Source organism: Clupea harengus, chromosome 22 (genome assembly GCF_900700415.2).
Source record: "Clupea harengus chromosome 22, Ch_v2.0.2, whole genome shotgun sequence".
Classification (NCBI taxonomy): Eukaryota; Metazoa; Chordata; class Actinopteri; order Clupeiformes; family Clupeidae; genus Clupea; species Clupea harengus.
Window position 1 is genome coordinate 6692642 of NC_045173.1, and position 21084 is coordinate 6713725.

The 21084-nt window shown below is 44.7% G+C and overlaps 1 protein-coding gene across 8 annotated transcripts in view; it reads right to left on the bottom strand.

Moving 5' to 3' along the window:
* The window catches only part of lrba (LPS responsive beige-like anchor protein), a 193470-nt gene that overhangs the window by 133226 nt on the left and 39160 nt on the right, over positions 1 to 21084 (bottom strand). For 6 of the 8 annotated variants that reach the window (XM_031560249.2, XM_031560250.2, XM_031560248.2 and 3 more), the window contains 12 exons: positions 20322 to 20430; positions 19450 to 19531; positions 16824 to 16947; positions 16347 to 16539; positions 8688 to 10505; positions 8242 to 8420; positions 7802 to 7955; positions 7301 to 7481; positions 5696 to 5820; positions 4270 to 4377; positions 3931 to 4072; positions 3357 to 3699 (listed from right to left, as the gene is read on the bottom strand). In XM_031560249.2, the coding sequence (XP_031416109.1) occupies positions 3357 to 3699; positions 3931 to 4072; positions 4270 to 4377; positions 5696 to 5820; positions 7301 to 7481; positions 7802 to 7955; positions 8242 to 8420; positions 8688 to 10505; positions 16347 to 16539; positions 16824 to 16947; positions 19450 to 19531; positions 20322 to 20430 (3558 nt within the window). The remainder of the gene's footprint in view (positions 1 to 3356; positions 3700 to 3930; positions 4073 to 4269; positions 4378 to 5695; positions 5821 to 7300; positions 7482 to 7801; positions 7956 to 8241; positions 8421 to 8687; positions 10506 to 16346; positions 16540 to 16823; positions 16948 to 19449; positions 19532 to 20321; positions 20431 to 21084) is intronic. The other 2 variants (XM_031560255.2, XM_031560251.2) reach the window with 2 other exon arrangements.

Below are 21084 nucleotides of genomic sequence, written 5' to 3' on the forward strand. Positions count from 1 at the left end.
GTTACATAATACATTAGGAGGTATTTCTTAGGAATGGACTAAATCTGCTGTGGGAGTGCCAGTGTTTTGAGGTAAAATATGAATGACTACCAAAGATCCCTCTGACTACTGGCATCCTGCTGTGCTGTGTGAGGCATCTGTTCCATGGCTTGCACCAAGTCACTGTTTTCTGTCACTTTACATGAGAAAGTTAATTAGCCACAGCAAATGCCACTCCCTGGGTGCTACTTCACTGTAATTAAGGCATGAAGTCTCAGCTATAAAGTAACAGCAGGATACCTACATAAAAACACCACCTATCTGTCCATCAGAACTGCTGATCTGTAGCTGAAAATGTGCTGTACATAAAAACACAGCTTGGTCAGTGGTGGGGGTCAAATACTTTTTTTAATTAAGTTTGTTTAAGCTTTATGGAGAAAATCTCTAAATTACATTTCTATCATATATGTAAGCTACAGTGCATGTGCAATTTCCCTAAAATACACAAAAGAAAATACACTGCAACTAAAAATGTCACCACATATACAAATAAAATGGCTCTCCCTCGGTCCTGGTGTCTCTTTGAGGGGAAAGGGCTGAAGTGCAGAGGGGTCTGTTTGGGTCCATCTGTTCATGGGCTTGAGTATTTAATAATTCAGAGCTCCATTACCCCCTCTGAGCGGACATGGACACAGACACAGGCACGCACTTGTTCCAATGTCAATGAACCTGTGCATTAGTCTGTTTTGTGTGTGCGTTTATGTGTGTGTGTGTATGTGTGTGTGTGTGTGTGTGTGGGGGGGGGGGGTCACATATTTACTGTTGCTTATCAATAACTAATCGATAAGTCTAGCGCTGGTGTGGGGTTGTGTAGCAGTACAGGCAGGTGAATGGGTGGTTGGAGGTGGTAAAGTGCATTATTCATGTGAGGGTTTGTCTGGGCGGGAACGTGGGGTCTGTGAAGGTCTTTGATCTCTCCTCTCCTAATCCTCTGGGCCTGACAAGCCTCTTCTGCTACCAAAATAGCCTTGCGGTGGGGACCAGTTGCTGTTCATTCCTGGATAGTGAGAACAACAAAGACCTCAACCAGAGGACTATCAGTGTGGTAAATGTACAGTTCTTTGTAACTCTGAGTTGCAAGTTCTGATACTACAATGGAGATTTAGGTTAAAGTCAAAGCAAGACAGAATTCACAACGAAATCTTTTTAAGGACTGTATTTAGGAAGTTCATTTCTTCAAAGCTAGGCTGACTGAGGGGGAAAAAAACAAGCTGCCAGATAACACCAGATAATGTATACACAACAAAACAGGTTACTGCCAGCAGGATGGTGGTTTGTGCTTATGTACTAGATTCCAGTCATATCCAAACCCATTTCACAGATTGGATAAACACACCTGTTCTCAATTCATATTCAAATTCAGCTTTGAAATGGAAACACTGCGTGACATTTAAATAAAAAGTGGAGCAACACACAACATGGCGCCATATTGACAATGTTTACTGAAGCTCTGCTTTGCCTTGGCAAAAATATTTGCAGCCATCATGTCCAAACAGCCGTGGATAAGAAAGACTTTTGGGGAAAGCGGGGAGCTGGAGCTGGGAGTAAATAAATCAGGGGGATACTTCACCCCTGACCTAGTCCAGCCTTTATCTGTGAGATCCCGCTTTCCCCACACATCACGCTCATAAATCCAGTAGCAGACGCTAAGGATTCCCATGTTCAGCGTTGGGGTAGAATGTCCATCTGAGCCAGCTGAGAGGCCAGCAGGGCCACAGCAGATCAGTCTGACGTACAGTTCTGAGGCATTCAGTGTGAGGTGCAAAATGACCGCCTTGATATTACAGAGGGTCTTTAGTGCATTTTTAAAATACAAGAGTACAAGACAAACGAGAGAAAAAAAACGAAAAGAAAAAAACCAAGGAGACAGACAGACACCAGAGGACAACAGACCAGACCAAGAGCCATCAAGATAACTAGGCACCTCCATAGTGGGGTCTGGTGGATCCACAGTGGTGATAAGGGGCTCTGCGCCAGCCTCACAACCCCATCCGAGAGGCCCTGCGCTGGGGTTAGCGTGGGGCTCGGGGCTGGGCAGCCTCCCGTCCCCCCGCGTGCCGAGCTGTGAACCTATCCTCTCCAGCAGTGCGGCAGGAGCCAGGGTAATCCCCACCAGATACCGGCAGCGCTCTGATGCCTGACAAAGCATTCCTCAGATAAAACACACATCACAGGCCTGCCTTACAGATTCCCAGAGACCCTCTGTCTGAGGAGAGGCGGAGGAGGAGAGAGAGAGAGAGAGAGAGAGAGAGAGAGCGAGGGAGAGAGAGAGAGAGGGATGAAGAGGAGGGGGCAGTGGAGGCTGTGTGGCTAAGCTTGTGTAAAGCCCCTTCACCTGACATGGGAGCTTTTGACTAGGTGTTTCTGCAGGAAAAGAGGTTAGGCTGCTTAGTGCTCCACCATCCTGTCTTTCTCAGGCTCTCTGCGTCCGCCCTCCTCCCACTCGCTTTGTGTCTGCCTGACTCAGAGACAAAGCCTCAAATGCAAACCAGATACCGTCCATCCTATAGGCAGTAACGTTGTCCTGCAGCAGAGTCCTGTTTCCCAGCCTGTCTCTCCCTCTCCCAGAGAGGGGCTAATTTACTAGAGCTGCTCTGTGCGTCTGCAGCCCCCTTTCAAAAGTCTGGCCAGCAAAAGCCCAACATCCAGGCCTGGAGATAAAAACTCTCAACTGGAGATAGCAGGGATCAGCTGAGTACAGTTGGCTTCATGCAGGCAGACTCATTTCAGTTCAGACACACACACACTCTCACACACACACACACACACACACACACACACACACACACACACTCTGTCTGTCTCAGTCTCTCCTCCCCCTGTCTGATGCTTGTGCTGTTTTGATGGCTTCTCCTGACAAACAAACAATCAAGTGCTACAGTCAGGTAAAGTGGATGATGGGAGTCAGGGGATGAAAAGAGAGCAGCTTCAAAAAGCACTCCTGACAGCAGGCCGTTCCCACTGCTCAAAACACCTAAACGCTTTTCATGTGTACGACTTCAAAACACCCTGTGTGCTCTTCAGCAGGTAACTGACTTGAAGCTGTGAACCTGAGTGAGTGTGAATGCACACAGACAAGGGCCTGATCCTGCATCTGAAACACTGATAGAGAGGAACCCCTCTCACAATCACTGCTTCTGTGTTTAACCAGATTACCTGCTCAGAAGCTCAGTCTCAAAACACAGGATATATCCCACAGCCCAATTCACTGATGCGTGAAACAAAATGTACAAATAACACAAGAACTGGTGAAAAATAAGTCCTTCCAGAGGCGGTGCCCTCTTCTGTGCTGTCTTTATCTTTCTGCTAGGACCAACCTGTCAAAGGAGTGGAACTTGAAACCCTGGTCCCGGACGCCATCTCCTCCCATAGCCCCGAGGAAGGCTGGAGGCAGTAGGCTGGGGTCCACCATCATCTCATCAGCAGGCGCGCTCACCAGGCTGCGCAGGATGTCCTTCACGTTCTTGCCCTTGGCCTCGCGCTCGCCAGCTCCCTCCTGACCTTTCCTGACCTCCAGGGACAGCGTGGACAGAGCCTCTGAGACGGCGTCGGGACCCTGCGAGCTGCTGGGGGTCACGGAGGCTTGCTCATCCCCTATGCCCGAGTCCCGCCGGCGGAGCGACACATTGCTCTCCAGGTCCAGACCAGAAGAGATGCTCTCTAGATGCAGAGAAGGAAGAGCATTTGTACCATGCCTTTACAAACTGCTGCAGAGACTAACTGCCACTCAGATCATGCTAATGGTTTTTCTATTTAATGGATCTCAAATACCATTTAGTACAATTTACAATGCTCTCTCTAGCTAAGCATTAGCTGTATGTGTCTAAGCTCCACTACATGTGTTATTCATCAAAAGGGTGTCCTGTAGCAGTGTTGTGGACTGCAGCATACCTGTGCTCCTGGTGGACTGGCTGTGCTGGACAGGTCTTTTGTCATTTTGAGGCTCCAAAATGTCCCGGTATTTAGACACCATTAGCACCGAGATGAAGTAAACTACAGCCAACGCCAAAAACTGGGCCTGCTTACTGTCCTCCTGGAACATAACCACATACACACACATACACACAAACACAAACACACACAGACACACAGACAAAACACTATAATAGAGTGTACTATAATAGAATTCAGTTTTAAAACATGCAAATGAAAATAAAAAATGTGTCTGATATCTCTTGTTGCCATGTCTACCAATGTTTGTGTACATACTGTAAGCATATGTAAACTCACAATGTCTCTGAAAACCACCGCTCGCAGGCGGTTTATGTCCATGTCCTGCAGGAGTCGGTCGATGTCTCTGACAGGAGACATCCCTCCAGTCACCATATCCACTGGACTCTGTGGTCACACCAATGACAGACACACACACAAAAACATATACAGAATGCTACATTTATCAACCTGCTCAGGCTCAGTGAGAGAGAATAAGCCTGCTGATTTGGATTTTAGAATTAATGTAAAGCTACTACAGCGGTAAGCTAATTATTGGCATGTATACCCCAATGACAAGAAATAGACTTTTCTGATTGCTGATCCGATACTTCTGTATAACAGGACACCTATGAAGTAGATCAGGTAAAAAGTTTAATCACAGTTCTATATCAATGCTCTGGGAACTTTGAATGGTAACTATAGGAAACCATAGTAAATGACATTTAATTGACACGCTGTCCTTCAACAGAGGCTACTACAGTGAGTGTGTAGTCAGACAAGCTAATGAATGAACAAGTGATGTAAACGCAATGAATTCCGTGGTAAAATAACATGACTAAATGTAAATGTAAACATGTTATCTGGAGAACTAGCAAGCTAGCATAGAATCAGAAACAGCTAGCAAGCTAAAGGATTTGGGCTTAGCAACAATGGAATCATTGTAACCAAGCAAACTATTTCCCTTGTCTGTTACTAAAGAAAGTAGTACTACAAACTAAACAAGTTGGCTTGGTGGAGAAAACTTTGCCTCCACCTCGTCCAATATTTTGAATAATGGGACACAGCCATTATCCCTTACTTAACACATAATCCTAATGTTTGCACACTTGAGCGTGAATGTGTCACTGGAGTGCCGGTCAGTTAATGTAATGTCTGCAGCCTCTGAATAATGGATGAGATGGCGTGTCTGAAGCACACTTTCAGGAAGGCCGGAGAGATCTTCCAGGAACACTGCAGATCAAATCCGGGGGGCACAGACAAACTGCCCTGTCCAGTGTAACTGATAGCAATACTGTGCTTCAGTCCATGGTTATCACAATAAAACTTGTGGGAGAGTAATACAATGACTTGATGATGTTACTGAGACCATACAGTGATCTGCTAATGGTGTAGTGTGGTATATCTCCGTACAGTATAATATAGTACAGCATCATATGAATCAGTTTAGTACTGAATAAATAATACTATAGAGGAACAGGCATAATGTATATGTGGACCTTCACCATCACTCCAGAAAAGCACCGGTAACCAATCAATGCCTTTTATTATCAGCAAATCTTACCTCGAAAGTATGACACCATAATATATGCGTGTGACATATATATATATAACAGGCTTTGTTATTCACAAATAAATGTTAGAACAAATCCCCATGCATCAAGAATTCCTACATATTAACTGGGACAGGAGAAATGAATGGACAGCACGCTGGCTGCATACTTGCCTGAGCAGGCATAGATCTGGCGGCTCCCGAGAGGCCTTGCGTGGGTTTGTGAGTGCGGCCGCTGTCCGAGACAGGCTGACCGTGCTGCTGACACTCCAGACAGTTCCGCACGGCCATGGCACACACTACAGACATGGAGGGAGGAGAGACGGCACTGAGCAAACAAAGGAACTACAAACAAATGATTTAGCTTGGCATCAAAGAGGAATAAGAAAAGAATGGAGGGCATAGAGATATAGAGACATGGGAAAGAGAAAGAGAAATGCGGGAAATAGGCACATAGGAAAAAGGGAAGAGAGGTGTGAAGAAAACAGCAAAGAGAAAAAAGACAGAGAAATGGAGGGGACCAACATCTAAGGAAATACACAACCAAGTAATCTTTCCTGTGATCTTGTAGTCCTACAAGGTCAGAGGCAGCGACCCCTGACAGACCGGCGTGGGCTTTGAATAATAGATGATGTTGTTTCTCTGCTGCAGCCCCAGGTAACAAACCACCCCACACCGTGCGAAATATTCGCTGTTTGATAACTTCTCCATGGTGCTTTACGACGGCTGGAAAAACAAGCTTAATCTAACGGGTGGCAAACCATTCAAGAAAAAGACATTCTGCGAGTGTGCGTGTGCGTTCTCATACCCACTCTGCCTCCATACTTTGACAACTGACAAATGTAAAGTGTAAAGCGTTTAGATTAAGGGTATTACTCAGCAGGGACCGGACTGGTTTTTTCCATTAAGGCTATTCACGGGCAAAGCCATTTTGTAGCCGAGACGGCGGGCAAAACCTTGTTACTGCCTCCCAAATCAGATTACGCTTCGGCAGACCTCATCAAATATTCATTTCATAAGACGGGCTCTCTAAAAGCAGGCTTCAGTTTCTCCCCTTACGCGCCCCCCCCACACCCCCCCTTCTCCTCTCGACCAATCGCTGAGGCCTTGGGATTGTAATTGCAGTGGCGTGCTGCATCCATTTAACATAGGTACTATTTTGTAGGGCTGCTTTTTGTCAAGTTTAAGAGCAAAAACTGGTGCTTCAAAGAGTGCCATTACCTCAGCCCAAAAAGGGGGGGATAGTGATTCTAATCACAGTGTCAGGGAGACACATGGCCAGCCAGGGAAAGCCAAGGTGAGATGAATTTCAGATGAAGAGTGAGAGCATTTAAGAGGCTGCTATAAGGGGCTAGCTCCTGCTGGGGAGTCCAAACTGCTCTGATATGATAAAACAGAAGGCCTGGGGGTGCTCGGAAAGAAAGCCATGATGGGGTTCACACTAATGGCAGCCATTTCAGATCACAGCTGAGGAGGGGTTACAACAACAACATACTTATGACAGAAGGGGGAATGGGAATGGGATTGTGTGTGTGTGTGTGTGTGTGTGTGTGTGTGAGAGACAGACAGAGAGAGTGCAAAGGAGGCAAATATTCTATCCAGGGGCAATCACTGTGGCAGCTATTGTTCGGTGTGGAGAGAGGGATGAGCAGAAGACACAAGGTCAGAGGGCTGATGATGAAACAGCAGAATGAAGAAGTGCAGAGAGCTGAGAGGAGGGGAGGGGAGGAGAGAAGAAGAAGGATGAGACAGAGATGATGACAGCGGGAGAGAGCTGACCGAGTCGAAGGCACTGTCTGAGGATGCCGCCGGAGGACATGTTCTTCTCAGCCTCGATCTCTGTGAAGCTGAGGGAGCTGGCGAAGATGAGCACGTCCACCAGGCTGATCAGCCGCTGCAGGAAGGTGACGGAGGCCTCCACCGCCAGCCCCTGAGACGGCTCGATGTTCTCCAGCTCATGCTGCACACAACATCAACAGCGCTGGAGTCACTAAAAACGCCACTACAGACATCATTCAGATAACAGGTATTTCATATCCTCTTAACTCATTCAAAATCACATCTTTCACCAACAATGTAAATATAGTACCCATTATTTTAAGGGATCACTGACTACTTTTTGTTGGCTCTCTTGAACAGTAGTATGGAACTGTACAGTGATCTCTAATTTTTGTTATAAACTAGTTATATCACAGTTATAAGGAGCTAATAGGTGACAGAGCAAACACCATCTCACACTCCCAGTCCTACCCAAGAACTGACCTACTCAAACCTACTCACCGAGGAAGAGGTGGCAGCGGAGAGCAGAGGCAGGATCCCACCGCAGGCCATAATGAGGTTGTCCAGCACCTGGGAGATGAGGTGCACCGTGTTGTGTACAAACACCACATTTTCACTGCTGTTGACAAAGTCCATCACTGTCTTGGTGGAGTGGCTAAAGATTGTGGGGGGTAATAAGAACAGGTTTACTACTCAACACTGAAAACAGTACAAGCCATCATCATCATCTTAAAAAAACGTAAAATCAAGGGCAACAGTTGACATTGGAAAAGCGGAAAACAACCGTGTTTTGAAAGTGTACCATAATGGTCAGTGGAAAAGGGGATAGAAGACATTTAGACTGAGGCAGATGGTCCTCTTCTCAGCCAAAACTACAAGCCTGGCAGAAAAGGAGCCGTTTGGTGTCTGGGTGGGATACATGGTGGATACTCCTGCCTTACCTCCGCCACATCTGCACATCTGTCTCTATGGAGAAGAGCAGGTCAGTCAGAAGTCTCTGGTGCATGTGGGACCATTTGTATTCTGGGATACGGAACATGGTGGAACGGGCCGAGGATGATGCGCTGTCTCTACTCGTTGGGGCAGGACCCGATGCAGCCGCCGGGGCCTGACTCGCCTCCTTTAGGGAAGGGTTAGGGTTAGTGCAAAGAACCACTACACCTCACCTAGGACTAGCTTTAGTGCTGGGGAGAAAGAAACAGTCCTACAATATTCCACCATTTTACTAGTCTTCAGTGTAGAGTCAGTAGCATCGTAATATAAACTTGACTATAAAAGTCAAGTCATAACTCAATTTAAACAAAGCAAGCAAAACCACTGTAACCAATTTTACTAAGTAATACTTAAAACTCATCTCAAACAAAGAAAAGTGTTAATCATGCCATACCGATGTAGTAGTCTCCTTCAGTTCCAGTCTCTCTGTGTCTGTAGCTACACTTGACACATCCAGACGAGCGATTTTGATTTCTTTGGTCTTGGCAGCAGTGCTATCTGCTTGCTCCTTCACAGGCTCTGCAGCTGGTTTCTGTGCATCACCACTGCTTCCCTCCCCGGTGCTCGCTGTAGATGTCTGGTCTTTCTCCCCAATAAGCCCTTCTGATGTCACTGGTTCTGCAGTGGGCCCTTCTGATGTCACTGGTTCTGCATTGGGCCCTTCTGATGTCACTGGTTCTGCAGTGGGTCTTTCTGATGTCACTGGTTCTGCAGTGGGCCCTTCTGATGTCACTGGTTCTGCAGTGGGCCCTTCTGATGTCACTGGTTCTGCATTGGGCCCTTCTGATGTCACTGGTTCTGCAGTGGGTCTTTCTGATGTCACTGGTTCTGCAGTGGGTCCTTCTGATGTCACTGGTTCTGCAGTGGATCCTTCTGATTTTACTAGTTCTGATTCTGCACCAGGACCCTCTGATGTCCCTGGTTCTGTACTAGGACCTTCAGATGCCACTGGTCCTGTAGTGGGCCCCTCTGGTTCCAATGGCTCTTCACTGGGCCCTTCTGAAGTCACAGGCGTTGTGTTGGGGCCCTCAGTATTCACAGTGGTTGGCTGAGCCTCCTTGTCCACTCGTTCCTGGTCTATAGACCTCTCATTGCTTTCTTTCATTTCTTCATTTTCATTGGTAGAGACACCCTCTGCTTGTGCACCTGGTGGTCTGGTGTCAGACTCTGTTGCCTTATTCTGTACTTCATCCTCATTCTCATCATCCCTATCCCCATCATCATCCCCTGCGTTAGCACTGGCAGAAACAAAAGATGACTCATCATCACTTGCCTTGAGCGCATCGCTGACAGAAGAGACATCTTCCAAGTCTTCACTGAAGCCTGATGCACCAGCTGTACTCGTCTCGTGGTAGTTGGAAACTTCAGAGTTTCCCTGCTCTGCGGAGTCTTCCCTCAACAGACCAATTGTTGTGTCCTTATCAGTCTCTCTTGAATCAGGGTCTTCATTTTGGCTCCTGTTCTCTTCAGCAACCCCAGGCTCCTTCTGAACATCCCCTTCGCCTTCAGTCTGTTTCACATCGTTTGTTCCTTCTACCTTTGTTTCTTCAGTACTGCCCTCAAAGGCTTCAGCCGTTTCCCTTTCTATTCCAACCTCTTCAGCTTTCTTTCCATCTCCACTCTCAGCTCTTTCTTCTGGTCCAGTCTCATGCTCCTCTTTTGGTTCAGTCTCGCCATCTCTGCATTCCTCCTCCATAGCAGCAGGTACATGATTGGCAGATGTCCCTGTGTTATTTTCATTGACTTGCTCATCTGGTGCCTCTGCTTCACCCTGACGTTCTTCCTCTCTTGCTTGTTTTGCACTAGCTTGATTGTCCTGCTGTTGAGCTCTGTGCTCCTCCTCCTCCTGCTTCTCTTCTTCTTCAGCTCGAAGCAAGATGTTTGACACAGCAACAGATGCAAGACTTCTGTCTTCATCTTTTTCTCCTTCTCCCCCCTTATTCTTAGCTTTTTCTCCATCTCTTCCCATATTCTTAGCAGGAGTGGGGAGAGAAGGGGGAGGCTCATCCACACAGAGCTCGATCACTGTGGACGGAGCAATCTCCTCTTGCTCCAGGGGATCCAGTTCCCCATTTGAATGGCTCAGAAGCTCAGACTCACGACTGGCCCCAGATACTGTCCGGATTCCGGTCTCAGAACCACCATCAGAGCCAAGTCTCTGGTACTCCTGGAACATTTGGGCCAGGTTGTCCTTGTGTTGCTCAAAGGTGACCTGTAAAAAAGTACAGAAAATGTATTTGGATGAGAACAGTATTACAAGCAGCAGAATCCCAACTCTTAATATAATTGAAATATTTTGCTCCCTTAAAGTTGAATCCATTGTTTTCACACTTTATAACAGAAGCACGTAGATATCTAACCTTTCTTGCTTAGTTTTATGGAGATTTCAGTTAGTTCTCATGTTTCATAAGCTTTAGAGCCAGCAATTAGCACAGGTGTCCGACATGGATCTCATCAGATATGGCTGTGTCTACTGGAACACTGACTGTAATGGCAGCTTGAGGAAGTGCCTTGTGTTCTCAGTCAGCGATAAGCGATTGCACATCCTGCAAAGACCAGACCATTTCCATCGTTCCTCATTAAAGGGCCTGCATTTATCACACAGGCTCTTGGAACAGAAAGTCAAATGACTAGTGGATGCGCACACACGCACGAACGCGCGCACACACACACTCACACACACACACACACTCTGAGATACACTAACACACTACACTACTTCACTTCAGGGCATTTGCATTTAGGGTGAGAGAAGCTGATTATTTGTAATTAATTAGCCGTTATTGTTCTAAATTAGCCTGCAACAAGGGTGGTCATTAATCTTCCTGCTGGTTTGATTGGTAATCCATAGCCATTGTGGCCCAGCTCAGAGCTTCTGATTGCTCCAATAGTTCCCTCTGTGCTTCCCTCCCCCCGCTACCTCCCTTTCTCTGACTCATTCTCTATACTTCCACAATCACAGGGAGTTGCATTTACGTTCATCTCGCTTTTATTTGACATGTAACATTCTGACAATTAGAAAAGGCCCATGAACTAAGTGCGCCTCTCAGACCTGTGCCAGTGTTGTCACGACATTTGCATGAGTGCAGCAAGTATGACGTCACACGCATCACATTTCACAAAGATTACCGCGACTGATGGATATGTGAAGGCTAGGAAAAGGGAGTGAAGATTGAGTTACCGTGAGAGGGGTTACTGTAGTACTGTGGTTTCTGAATGCTAGTCATGCAGTGGGCTGTTCTGGGTGGGCCCTCAAGGCCCCTCTCTGGGCTAATCTAATTGAACTCCAGCCCACAATTCAGTGGAAAAACTTCATTCCACGTGCTTGTAAGAAAACAAGGGAGCGCTCTGTAATGTGACAGCTATCATGATATTAATGGGATGTGCTGGGGCCAAATCATATATTCAGATGCAAATCAACCTCAGTAGGTCTGTTACGAAAACACTCTCCCACAAGATAGGAAGCACTTAACGTCACATTTCGATTAGGGCTAAAAGCTCCTCACTTGCGCGGTGTTCGCTGTGCAAGTGCACACGCACTGATAGACACTGCAGATGGGCCTCGTGTTCCAATGTTTTCACTCTTCATACAGACCTCAAAGCTATCTGTTCCCCCAAGTTTGTGAGACACAGAAATGCACTATATATTGTGCAATCATGAATGTTGCTTCTGCATTATGATGGCTGATTTCAGATCAGAAGACATGTCTGGCCAGAAAGCCTGTGTGGTGAGACCTGGGTGGTGAATTACAGGTCTGGGAAGAGGCATATACAGTAGGGCCTGAGAGTCCCATTTAGATCAATAGATAGCAGGCGACCGCAAAACAAAGGGGAAATAGGGAGTCGAGGCTGGCCCTAATTGGATTAGCTAAATGCAATTCCCTTCCCTGAAATCAATGTCGTCTGCAGACAATCTCTCGCTCTCTCTCTCGTTTTCTTTTCTTTTTTTAAACCCATGGCCCATATACAGTACCATGCAAGAGCAGATTCACAGAATAGACGATGGTAATCACTGTGCCTGCGGTTCCAGAGAGGAGTATGTATTGGGACCACATGGACGGAGACAGTTGGCCTATAGTGAAAACCCTCAAAACACCAGCGCCCCAAGATCTTGTAGAACCCATAAACACTAACGCTAACAGGAAATGTGTATGACAAAAGGGATCTGGGTCGAAAAATATGTCTCAAATATTTACAAAACTTAACAATCATTTTGGGAAAAACACTGTAATGCTCCAAACTGTGTATGAAACATGTCAAGCATTTAAACAGAATGTAGCAACTGCTCTCTTTTTTGAAAGGAGAATATTCACTAGAGAGGACTGTGCAGTATGGCGTTATCCCAATGCCATTAAATGGCAGTTATATATAGTGATTATCTATAGACGAAGTCAATAGCCAAGATGTTATGGCCCTCCCATCTTGTAAAGCTGTCGATGTGTCTCCACCGTACTCAGTACTACTCACCGTAGTCAATGGAGATTGTCCAGCAAATGGGATCTCTATCTGAAAAGCTCTTTCAATAGTAACCCTCGGGATCCATATTGTAGACAAAAGTCACAGTCACAACAGGGTGGGTCTGGAGAGCAACACTACTGCTGGAGTTTGACTAAATTACATGAGGGAATGATGAGAGGTCACAGATCATATGTAATTGCTCTGCCTAGTCCTTTCTTTGCTTTGCCTCAAACAAACACACCTAGTGAGCTTTATGGTTAGCCAGTACAGCAGCTCTGTGAGAGTCTAAATTAATGTGATTAAGGCCACAATGGAAACAGATTTGATGCAGTTACATTCTCACCCACTAAGCTTCAGGGAAAACACTCATCTGAGTGCATTTGGCAAAACCAGAGTTTTCTGTTGAATCCCATTACTACATACAATCAGTAAGCAAGATGCTGGCAACTAGTTCTAAGTGCTCTGTGAAGAGAGACTGCTGACTGCGGAAGCTTGAAGGGCACTCTGCCCTTGCAGTGCACATGGGCAGCTTTTGGAAGCCGCGCAGCACTGAGCTCATTGGTGTGCAGAGCTGGAGCAGGGCACCTTGGGAAGGCTGTTGTGTCAGCAGGCACCCCTGCCGAAACATCTGTCCACTCCACACCCAAATACACACTCTAACACAGACAGAGAAATATAGAGCTGGAGACAAAAGAACATCACCTAGGCGCGCGCGCGCGCACGCACGCACGCACGCACGCACGCACGCACGCACGCACGCACGCACGCACGCACGCACGCACGCACGCACGCACGCACGCACGCACGCGACTTAACTTCACTTGAAAAAAAAATCACAGGCTCAAAGGGCAACTATCAATATAAGGTGGCCCAGTGCTACAACAAAACACAAAATCCAACACAGGGTCTTTGGCCTTACAAAATGAAACATCTTTTAACTATCTTTACTCTTGAAACCACAAACTTCCTTACTGTCCAGAGACATAGAACTGAATAAATGACCCAGATATTTACAAATAAAACAAAAAAAGGATATAGTATAAAACATTGTTTTTCTTTAGAAACTATGAATAAAAACATGGCCAAAACACAAACAATCCATAAACCAAGCTGCAAGTAAATATCTAGTGGAGATATGTATGTCTGAGCGCTGTATACGAGGCTGTGTATATGCGTTCATATACGTGTTTATTTATCAGAGTTCTCCCACAGGGCTGGTTAAATTGATGGGAACCTGTTCTTGTGATTGTAGACACAGTGGAGATGAATTTTAAATGCGTTCAAACAAGAGTGTGAGGAGAGCCCTGGAGAGAAGAAACGAGAGTGCGTGTGCGTAATATGCTATATGTTAATGCAATTCAGGCAACACAAACACACACACACACACACACACACACCTAAAAGATGGCCTCACATTTACACAGTTTCACGCACACAGACGCGCACACACGCACGCGCACACGCACACGCACACACACACACACCCCCGTAGCCCCACAGTGGTGGGAGGGACAGTCTACAGTGACAAACCGCTCTGCTGCTCCAGACTTGGCAGGAAATCTATCAAACGGGACAATAAAATTGCAATTGAGTTTCTTTAGCTCTTTTTTTGTGGCGGATGCATGGATCCAAGCAGGTTTAGCACCAGGGCACCTATCGAATTCACCACACAGGTCCCCCTAGCCTGAAAAAGCAGTGCTTTTAGATTAGCGCAGGGCCTTTGTACAGAGACCAAAGCACCGTGTGGCATTAATCTTGTGCAATTATAGGGGAAAAGGCAATTATAAGTCTTTCCATTTACAGAGTAATGATCAATTTCTGTACGATTTCCACGATGGCAAGTTTGGAGGTTGGATGCCAAGAATGCATGAAAGTGTGTCTGTACTGAAGCTGCTAAATGATGCATTACTAATACTTAGTCTTCATAAAGGCATTCAGGAATACCCTACTGACCGATTGGCTGCTGCAAAGAGGGAAATATGGAATATTACACCAGAGAAATACAAAATTTGAATTAGGATATAGAACAGACCATTCAATACAGCAACATTATTCATTTCTGTTCCTACAGTTATTAGTATAAGAAAACTACTATACGCCAATGTTTGTATTCAAATCTCTGCAGAGAAGTTACAGACTAATTTAAACGTAAGAATATGGTAGGAATATTTTACACTGAAAGTAATTAAATCTCATGGAGGAATATCATTAAAAAAAAGTAATGAATACTGGAAAAGGTCTATTTATTTTGGTATTGCTTTTCACTTTCAGGCAATTGAACTTCATCTTACATGAGGTGCAGAACAAAGCCAAAGCGTGCCTCACAAACACAGCATCACATTCCGCTGGAGAAAACACTAGAGATAGATCATCATAGTGCAACTAGTGCATGCTGCAGCATTTTACATTTGTTTATTACCCAACACAGAATGTGTAGATTATAAAATTCATCAAAATATTCACCATCAATTCTGAATCACAAGTAGCTAATGTGCTGCTATTCTAATATTAAAGCTAAAGGGTTAAAGAAATAAAATGTGCCCTTCACATATCACAGTTCCACATTTCCGAAGTGTGCATTAGTTTGGTACTATACTGCAGAAGAAAACTGATCATTTGGACGGGATTTAGCAGCATTGCTACCATTCATTGCTCCTTAATAAGTATTCTCCAAGCAGTTGCTATGATTGCTGTATTTGTGCCATTCATTATGGGCCTGGCTGGGCTTCACCTCTGATGGGTTTTTGACCTGTGCGCTTTCACATAATTATCCTGAGAGTAGTCAGTCCGTTTGGGCTGGAGGGAGGAAGAGGGTTTATGAGGAAGCGGCACTGGCTTCCATTCAGCTTTGGCCTAGCACAGCGGTGCCCCCTAGTGGCCCACAATAATACGGCGCCACGGAGACACATAACCACTCTTTGGGCTGCTTGCAGCTCTAAAGTTGACTGCCATGTGCCAAATTCTGGGTGCCCACCTCCAACCACAATCTGACACCCACAAAATTACTTCACCCTCTTGGAAGCGGGTGCGTAATACAATATCAACACAGCATTCAGGAACAGGCTTCAGAGACGAGAAGTGCCGAGAGTTTATTTTTCATCTCGGCATCGCTACAGAGGCAATTCTGTACATAAATAAATGACTGGGAGCCTTTTGGCGATAGCAGGAAACCCAGAGATCTAATCAGTACAACCTGGATTTATACAATACATCATAATCAGCCGCAGATTTACCCGCCCCGCACTGATCCTGTTGGGGCTTCTAGAAAGGATACCTCGGGTGATAAGAGAAGATCCCAAACAGATCTTCAAAGGTTACAATACTAGCACTTCAGAACATTTTTACCATTACATTCAGTTTATAGAAAGTTTTATTTTAAATGTCTTTACACACCAGCAGTGAATGAAATTATATCAGTGGGGTCATATGGTAGGAGATGATTTGTATTGTTTTGTATGTTTTTTCCGCCCAATTTGAATAAACACAGACAGAATAATGTCGTGTGTGTGTGTGTGTGTGTGTGTGTGTGTGTGTGTGTGTGTGTGTGTGTGTGTGTGTGTGTGCTTTCACATACGTTTGTATATAGTGTACTAACCTTTGAATGAGTGATGGACAGTGTATCCACCCACACCCTCCAGCCTCCCCACTCGTACTTAATGGCGTGATAGAGAAGGATCCGGAAAATGGCGTACACCATCTCAGTGATTTTTTGTTCCTCACTGTTCTTCGGGTTAATGTAGCAGAGAGACAACATCCAGTCCTGCCACACCGAGCACTGCAGCAGGCTCCTAATGGTGGCAGAGAGACACATTACACACACACACACACACTTGTACAAATAAGTGAACGCCGGCCAGCATTCTCACATAGAGGGAGAATAATGACACAAATGTGCGAGGTACAAAGAGTGCAAAAATAACGTATTGTTACAAACAAATAAATCTGTAGTTCATGAACCGTAAATGGCTGACATGGTTTGCCTTGGTTCTTGGTAATTAAACTATGAAATTAGACTAGTATTAGCAACGTAGTGATACACAATAAATCCCTCCATTATATATGATGTATATACCTTCTGTTTTCTCTGCTGTTGTTGAACAGCTTGATCATGTCAGACAGGAAGATGCGGCGCACCTCCATGCTCTCTGGGCCAGTGGACGAGGTTTTCAGCAGAGCCGCAATCACCTTCAAGATCTCTGCCACAACAACAACAACAACATGTCAACACACCAACACCAACACAGCATCAGTCTGCCCAAAAGTCACCAACTGTTTCAAGAAAGCAGTGGGCAGCAGTTCCACTCTGTCTCAGCAGTCATGCAATAACACAAGCCCATTTATGACATCCATCCATCAATCACACTTCTGCTCCTGCTCGAAAACTGGGTCGCTTGCAGGCTATATTTCATTGTACATCATCATATATATATATATATATATATATATATATATATATATATATATATACACACATATATATATACTACATTTCAGATTGTTTTAAAAGAAAAGACGATAAATGGTGGGGTTGAGAGGAAATCTTTTAAACCCCAAATATTTGTTTCACTGTTAGCATAATAATGATCATACTAACTATTACACAATCATACAATTGATTCAGTGTACTTTCACTGAGAATTGCGTTTGGAGAGTTAGGATTAGTCAGATTATATTTATTCAACAGTTTTAGATCAACTCGCTTATCTTCACAGAGGGAAAATGTATTGCAATCTTATATTTAAATCATTTAAAAAAGGTACTCATCGGTGCTGTGGCATTCTGCAATACACTCGTATAAAATAAGGGCATTTATCAAATAATTGCATTAAATAAAGAAACGTGTTCTTTTCAGGCCAATGTCTCCTCCAGACAAGCAGAGCTAGATTATTACCCAAACTGATTTCTGAGTTCCTGCTTACATGTGTGATTGATTGCATGCTGCTGGCCCTCTCCGTTTGGGAAAATAAAAACACCTGCAGCCTGGCCTGGTGGAAACAATACTGCGTGTGCCATTCCTGAAAGGACCGGCAGACAGTCATCTGCATTGTAAAGGCCGGAGGACTATTTCACCTCTGCAGCCAAAGCTTTCTTGGAACAGTGCGTTTAGCTAACCTAAAGCGACTGGCTGTTTAGATGAATTATCTAGACAACGTCACTGTCTATTTGCCTGAGTTGGGAGGCTTGGGTTTCATTCGTCCCTGAGAATGGGGAATGCTGTCGTCGTCGGTAACCAATCCCCTCCCCATTACCCTTGTCTCTCCACCGTCAACGTTTGTGTTGTTTCTATGCCTTAGTCATTCAAATTATGAGTCGGTGAACCTTACCCAGTAGAAAATTACCTCTTCATGCAACCCCCCTCTGCTCTGAGTTTCCATTGACCATTTGGTCCGGGTTTGTGCCGGAGTTAAGCTTTAAGAGGAACCATAGTTCCTTGGTTGGTCTGATTCAGGCTGACGTTGCTAAAGACTGCAATCAGGCCCATTTTGAAGCTTCAGGATAGATTAAATCAAGGAACGGCACAGTAAAAAAAAAAAAAGGAGGAAAAAAGAATGCATCTGGTCTATGTTCATTTGCACAGATTCTACGAGCCATGAGACTTTCATTGTTTGGACCTACAAAAAAGGGCACTGCTTCAGAGAAGGACACCAGAGAAATTACAAACTGCCAAGTGTGTTCAATATGTCGTCATAAGATAGACGTCCTGTTACCTCATTACTTGCATTCTTAATAAAAAAAAAATGTTCCCTTCCACATAAAGGTTTTTCAAATTACCTTACAGTACAGGGACAGTTTTAAAAAATCGGATTGACTGATCAAAGTACCAGCTGCTCTTTGAGCTGGTTATGTTGTCTCATGTGCCGAAATTAAAGTGCAGTGAGTAATGAGACTGGAGTATGAAAATATAACCTTGGCCCGGGGTCTAACACGGAGTGCCTGGCTGTAGGCGCCCATTATCTCTACTTAAAAGAGTCAGCTTCAGATGAGACCGTTTCAGGAGATATATGCCTGTGACTCATTAGGTATTACACAGAAGGAAAGGCAAATCCTTTATTGCAATAGTCGAAAGAAAAGAAAGAGAAGGGAAAACTGGTCATGGTCCAAGAGGGAAAGGCACTCTGCACGTAGCACAGCTTCTACCATTCAAATAAACAAGCTGGAGAAGACAGAGAGTCAGAATCAGCGTTCTAATTATACTCATTACACTGACTTATATCTGTAGAAACTTCTGGAAATGGATATTAAAGGGGGGGGGGGTTTTAATGGACGGTATGCTAAGGTTTTGAATTATTTATATTTGTATTTAGTTGAGCCTTGCTGTGTATACTTCTGCACTTCTGTTTGCTTCAATTGTAGTGTTCTAGTGGTGCACACAAACACAGAATAGTGGTGTCACTATTAGGGTCACACTATTAACGCACAGTTATTGTTCATGTTATTTCTTGGTTAAAAACAATGGTGTCTATATTAAATCCCCCAAATCTGGCGTTGAAATCCACAGTTCATCACTAATGGAGGTGCAGTCAGACCTCAGATGAGCTGATCTCGGGTCACAGAGGACATTTGTGATGGAACAATTCGCTCCCTAATGGAAATTATTTCTGAGCTGGTTTTTCTCCACTTCCCAGCTCCGGAGGCCACAAAACTCTAAATCTGGCCTTATCTCCTAAAGTGGTGGTGGAGGGGAAACCGTCACTCACGAGGATTCTGGATCTTCACAGAGGAGTCCGGGTCTGGATGCTGTTTGTGGATCACTTGGGTACAGATCTGCTCAGTCAAAATCTGAAACAATACAAGAGAGAGAAGCTCTGATTTAGGAGCATCCCCGCGTGTCTCGCCACCGCTCCCCTTTTTCCCAGCCCCAGCCAGAGCGAGTCACGCAGGCCTTGGATCAGCGGGTATGGGCAGTGAGGGATATTTAAAAAAAAAAAAAAAAAAAAAAAAAAAAAGATGCGGATGAAAGCACTCGCATGAGAGAGCGGCGCACACTTCACAAATCACGGCCGGGGGGGGGGAGAGTTCACGGCAACGAGATGATTAGCAAACACAAAGGAGCCAAATGTGTCTCTGAGCAGCGGGCAAATGTGACCTTTCATTACGCCGTCCAGGAGTTAATCCCAAAGCTGGATGGAGGCAGGCTTGATTTGTGTGTTTGCGATCTTATAGAACAGGCACATTAACTCACAGGGCTCGCATAATGTAATGCAATCAGCAGATTGTAGATTAGTGGTTAGGTCATAAAAGGCAAGCAGAAAAGTTGAGTAAAATCCCAGGGTGGAGAAGCCACATGGGAAAGCAGCCTTTGGTAAAGTTAGGCATGAGACCAACTCACAACACAATCAATTAAACGACACACCACAGTTAGTAGTCATGAATAACATTGCAAAAAAAGAACAGGACAAAGTAAACCACACGATGATATGAAATATACAAAAGCTCCGTCTGCGTTCTCTTGAAAACGACACACAATAGCACAGAGTTGAGTCAATAGGAAATATATTCACGTTTGGTTGATTTTAGCAACCAGCTGAACATTAAAAGCGATTCCAAAGAGAGAATGGCCGCATCTGACCTCAAAAAGCACATTGTAGGTGGTGATGCTGAACTGGTTGGAGTGGAGCATGAGCCTCTCTGTGAGCAGGGAGAAGAGCCCATGGCTGAGCATCACCTCCGACTTCCTCCTGAAACACATCACAACAAAGTCAGGACATTACAGCGCATCGTAGCACACCATCACCTATACAGCCACATGGAAAGAAAAAGCACATCACTAATTCTCCAACTCAATCCATACGGCACTTAAGGCATTTTATGCATTTGTGTTTTAGTTTTCATCAAGCTATTTTTTTTTTTTTTTTTTCAAATATATGGGTGATGGGTCAAAGCTCTGTAAGGCTTAAACAGTTCAACAAAAATAAATAAAAGTTTGAAGCCAAAATGGAAATTTTTCCAAGCGTTTCCAAAGAAGAGTAACATCCGAGCGAACTGTCCAATGGTTATATACAAAGTGGTGGCAGAGGATTTAAGAGTTGTATAGAGTGGTATCAGCAGAGAAAGACAAATAAGATCTGCGTGCAAAACCTGACAATAAAGGCATAACCAATTATGTGCAATATCTTAAAAAACAATTATTAAAACCACGTTCTACTTGGTCAGTATAATGGGATGTTTTTGATCACCAAAACAACATTTTGGAAAGAAAGAGACAGATCAACCTTTTTCCGTTTATTATTTTGTTCTTTTTTCATTTGAAATGCCACTAGGGAAGCATTTCCCCTTGTGGGATATTGCTGGAAATTCAGGGAAATTCCCAAGGAACCTGACAAGACATTTAA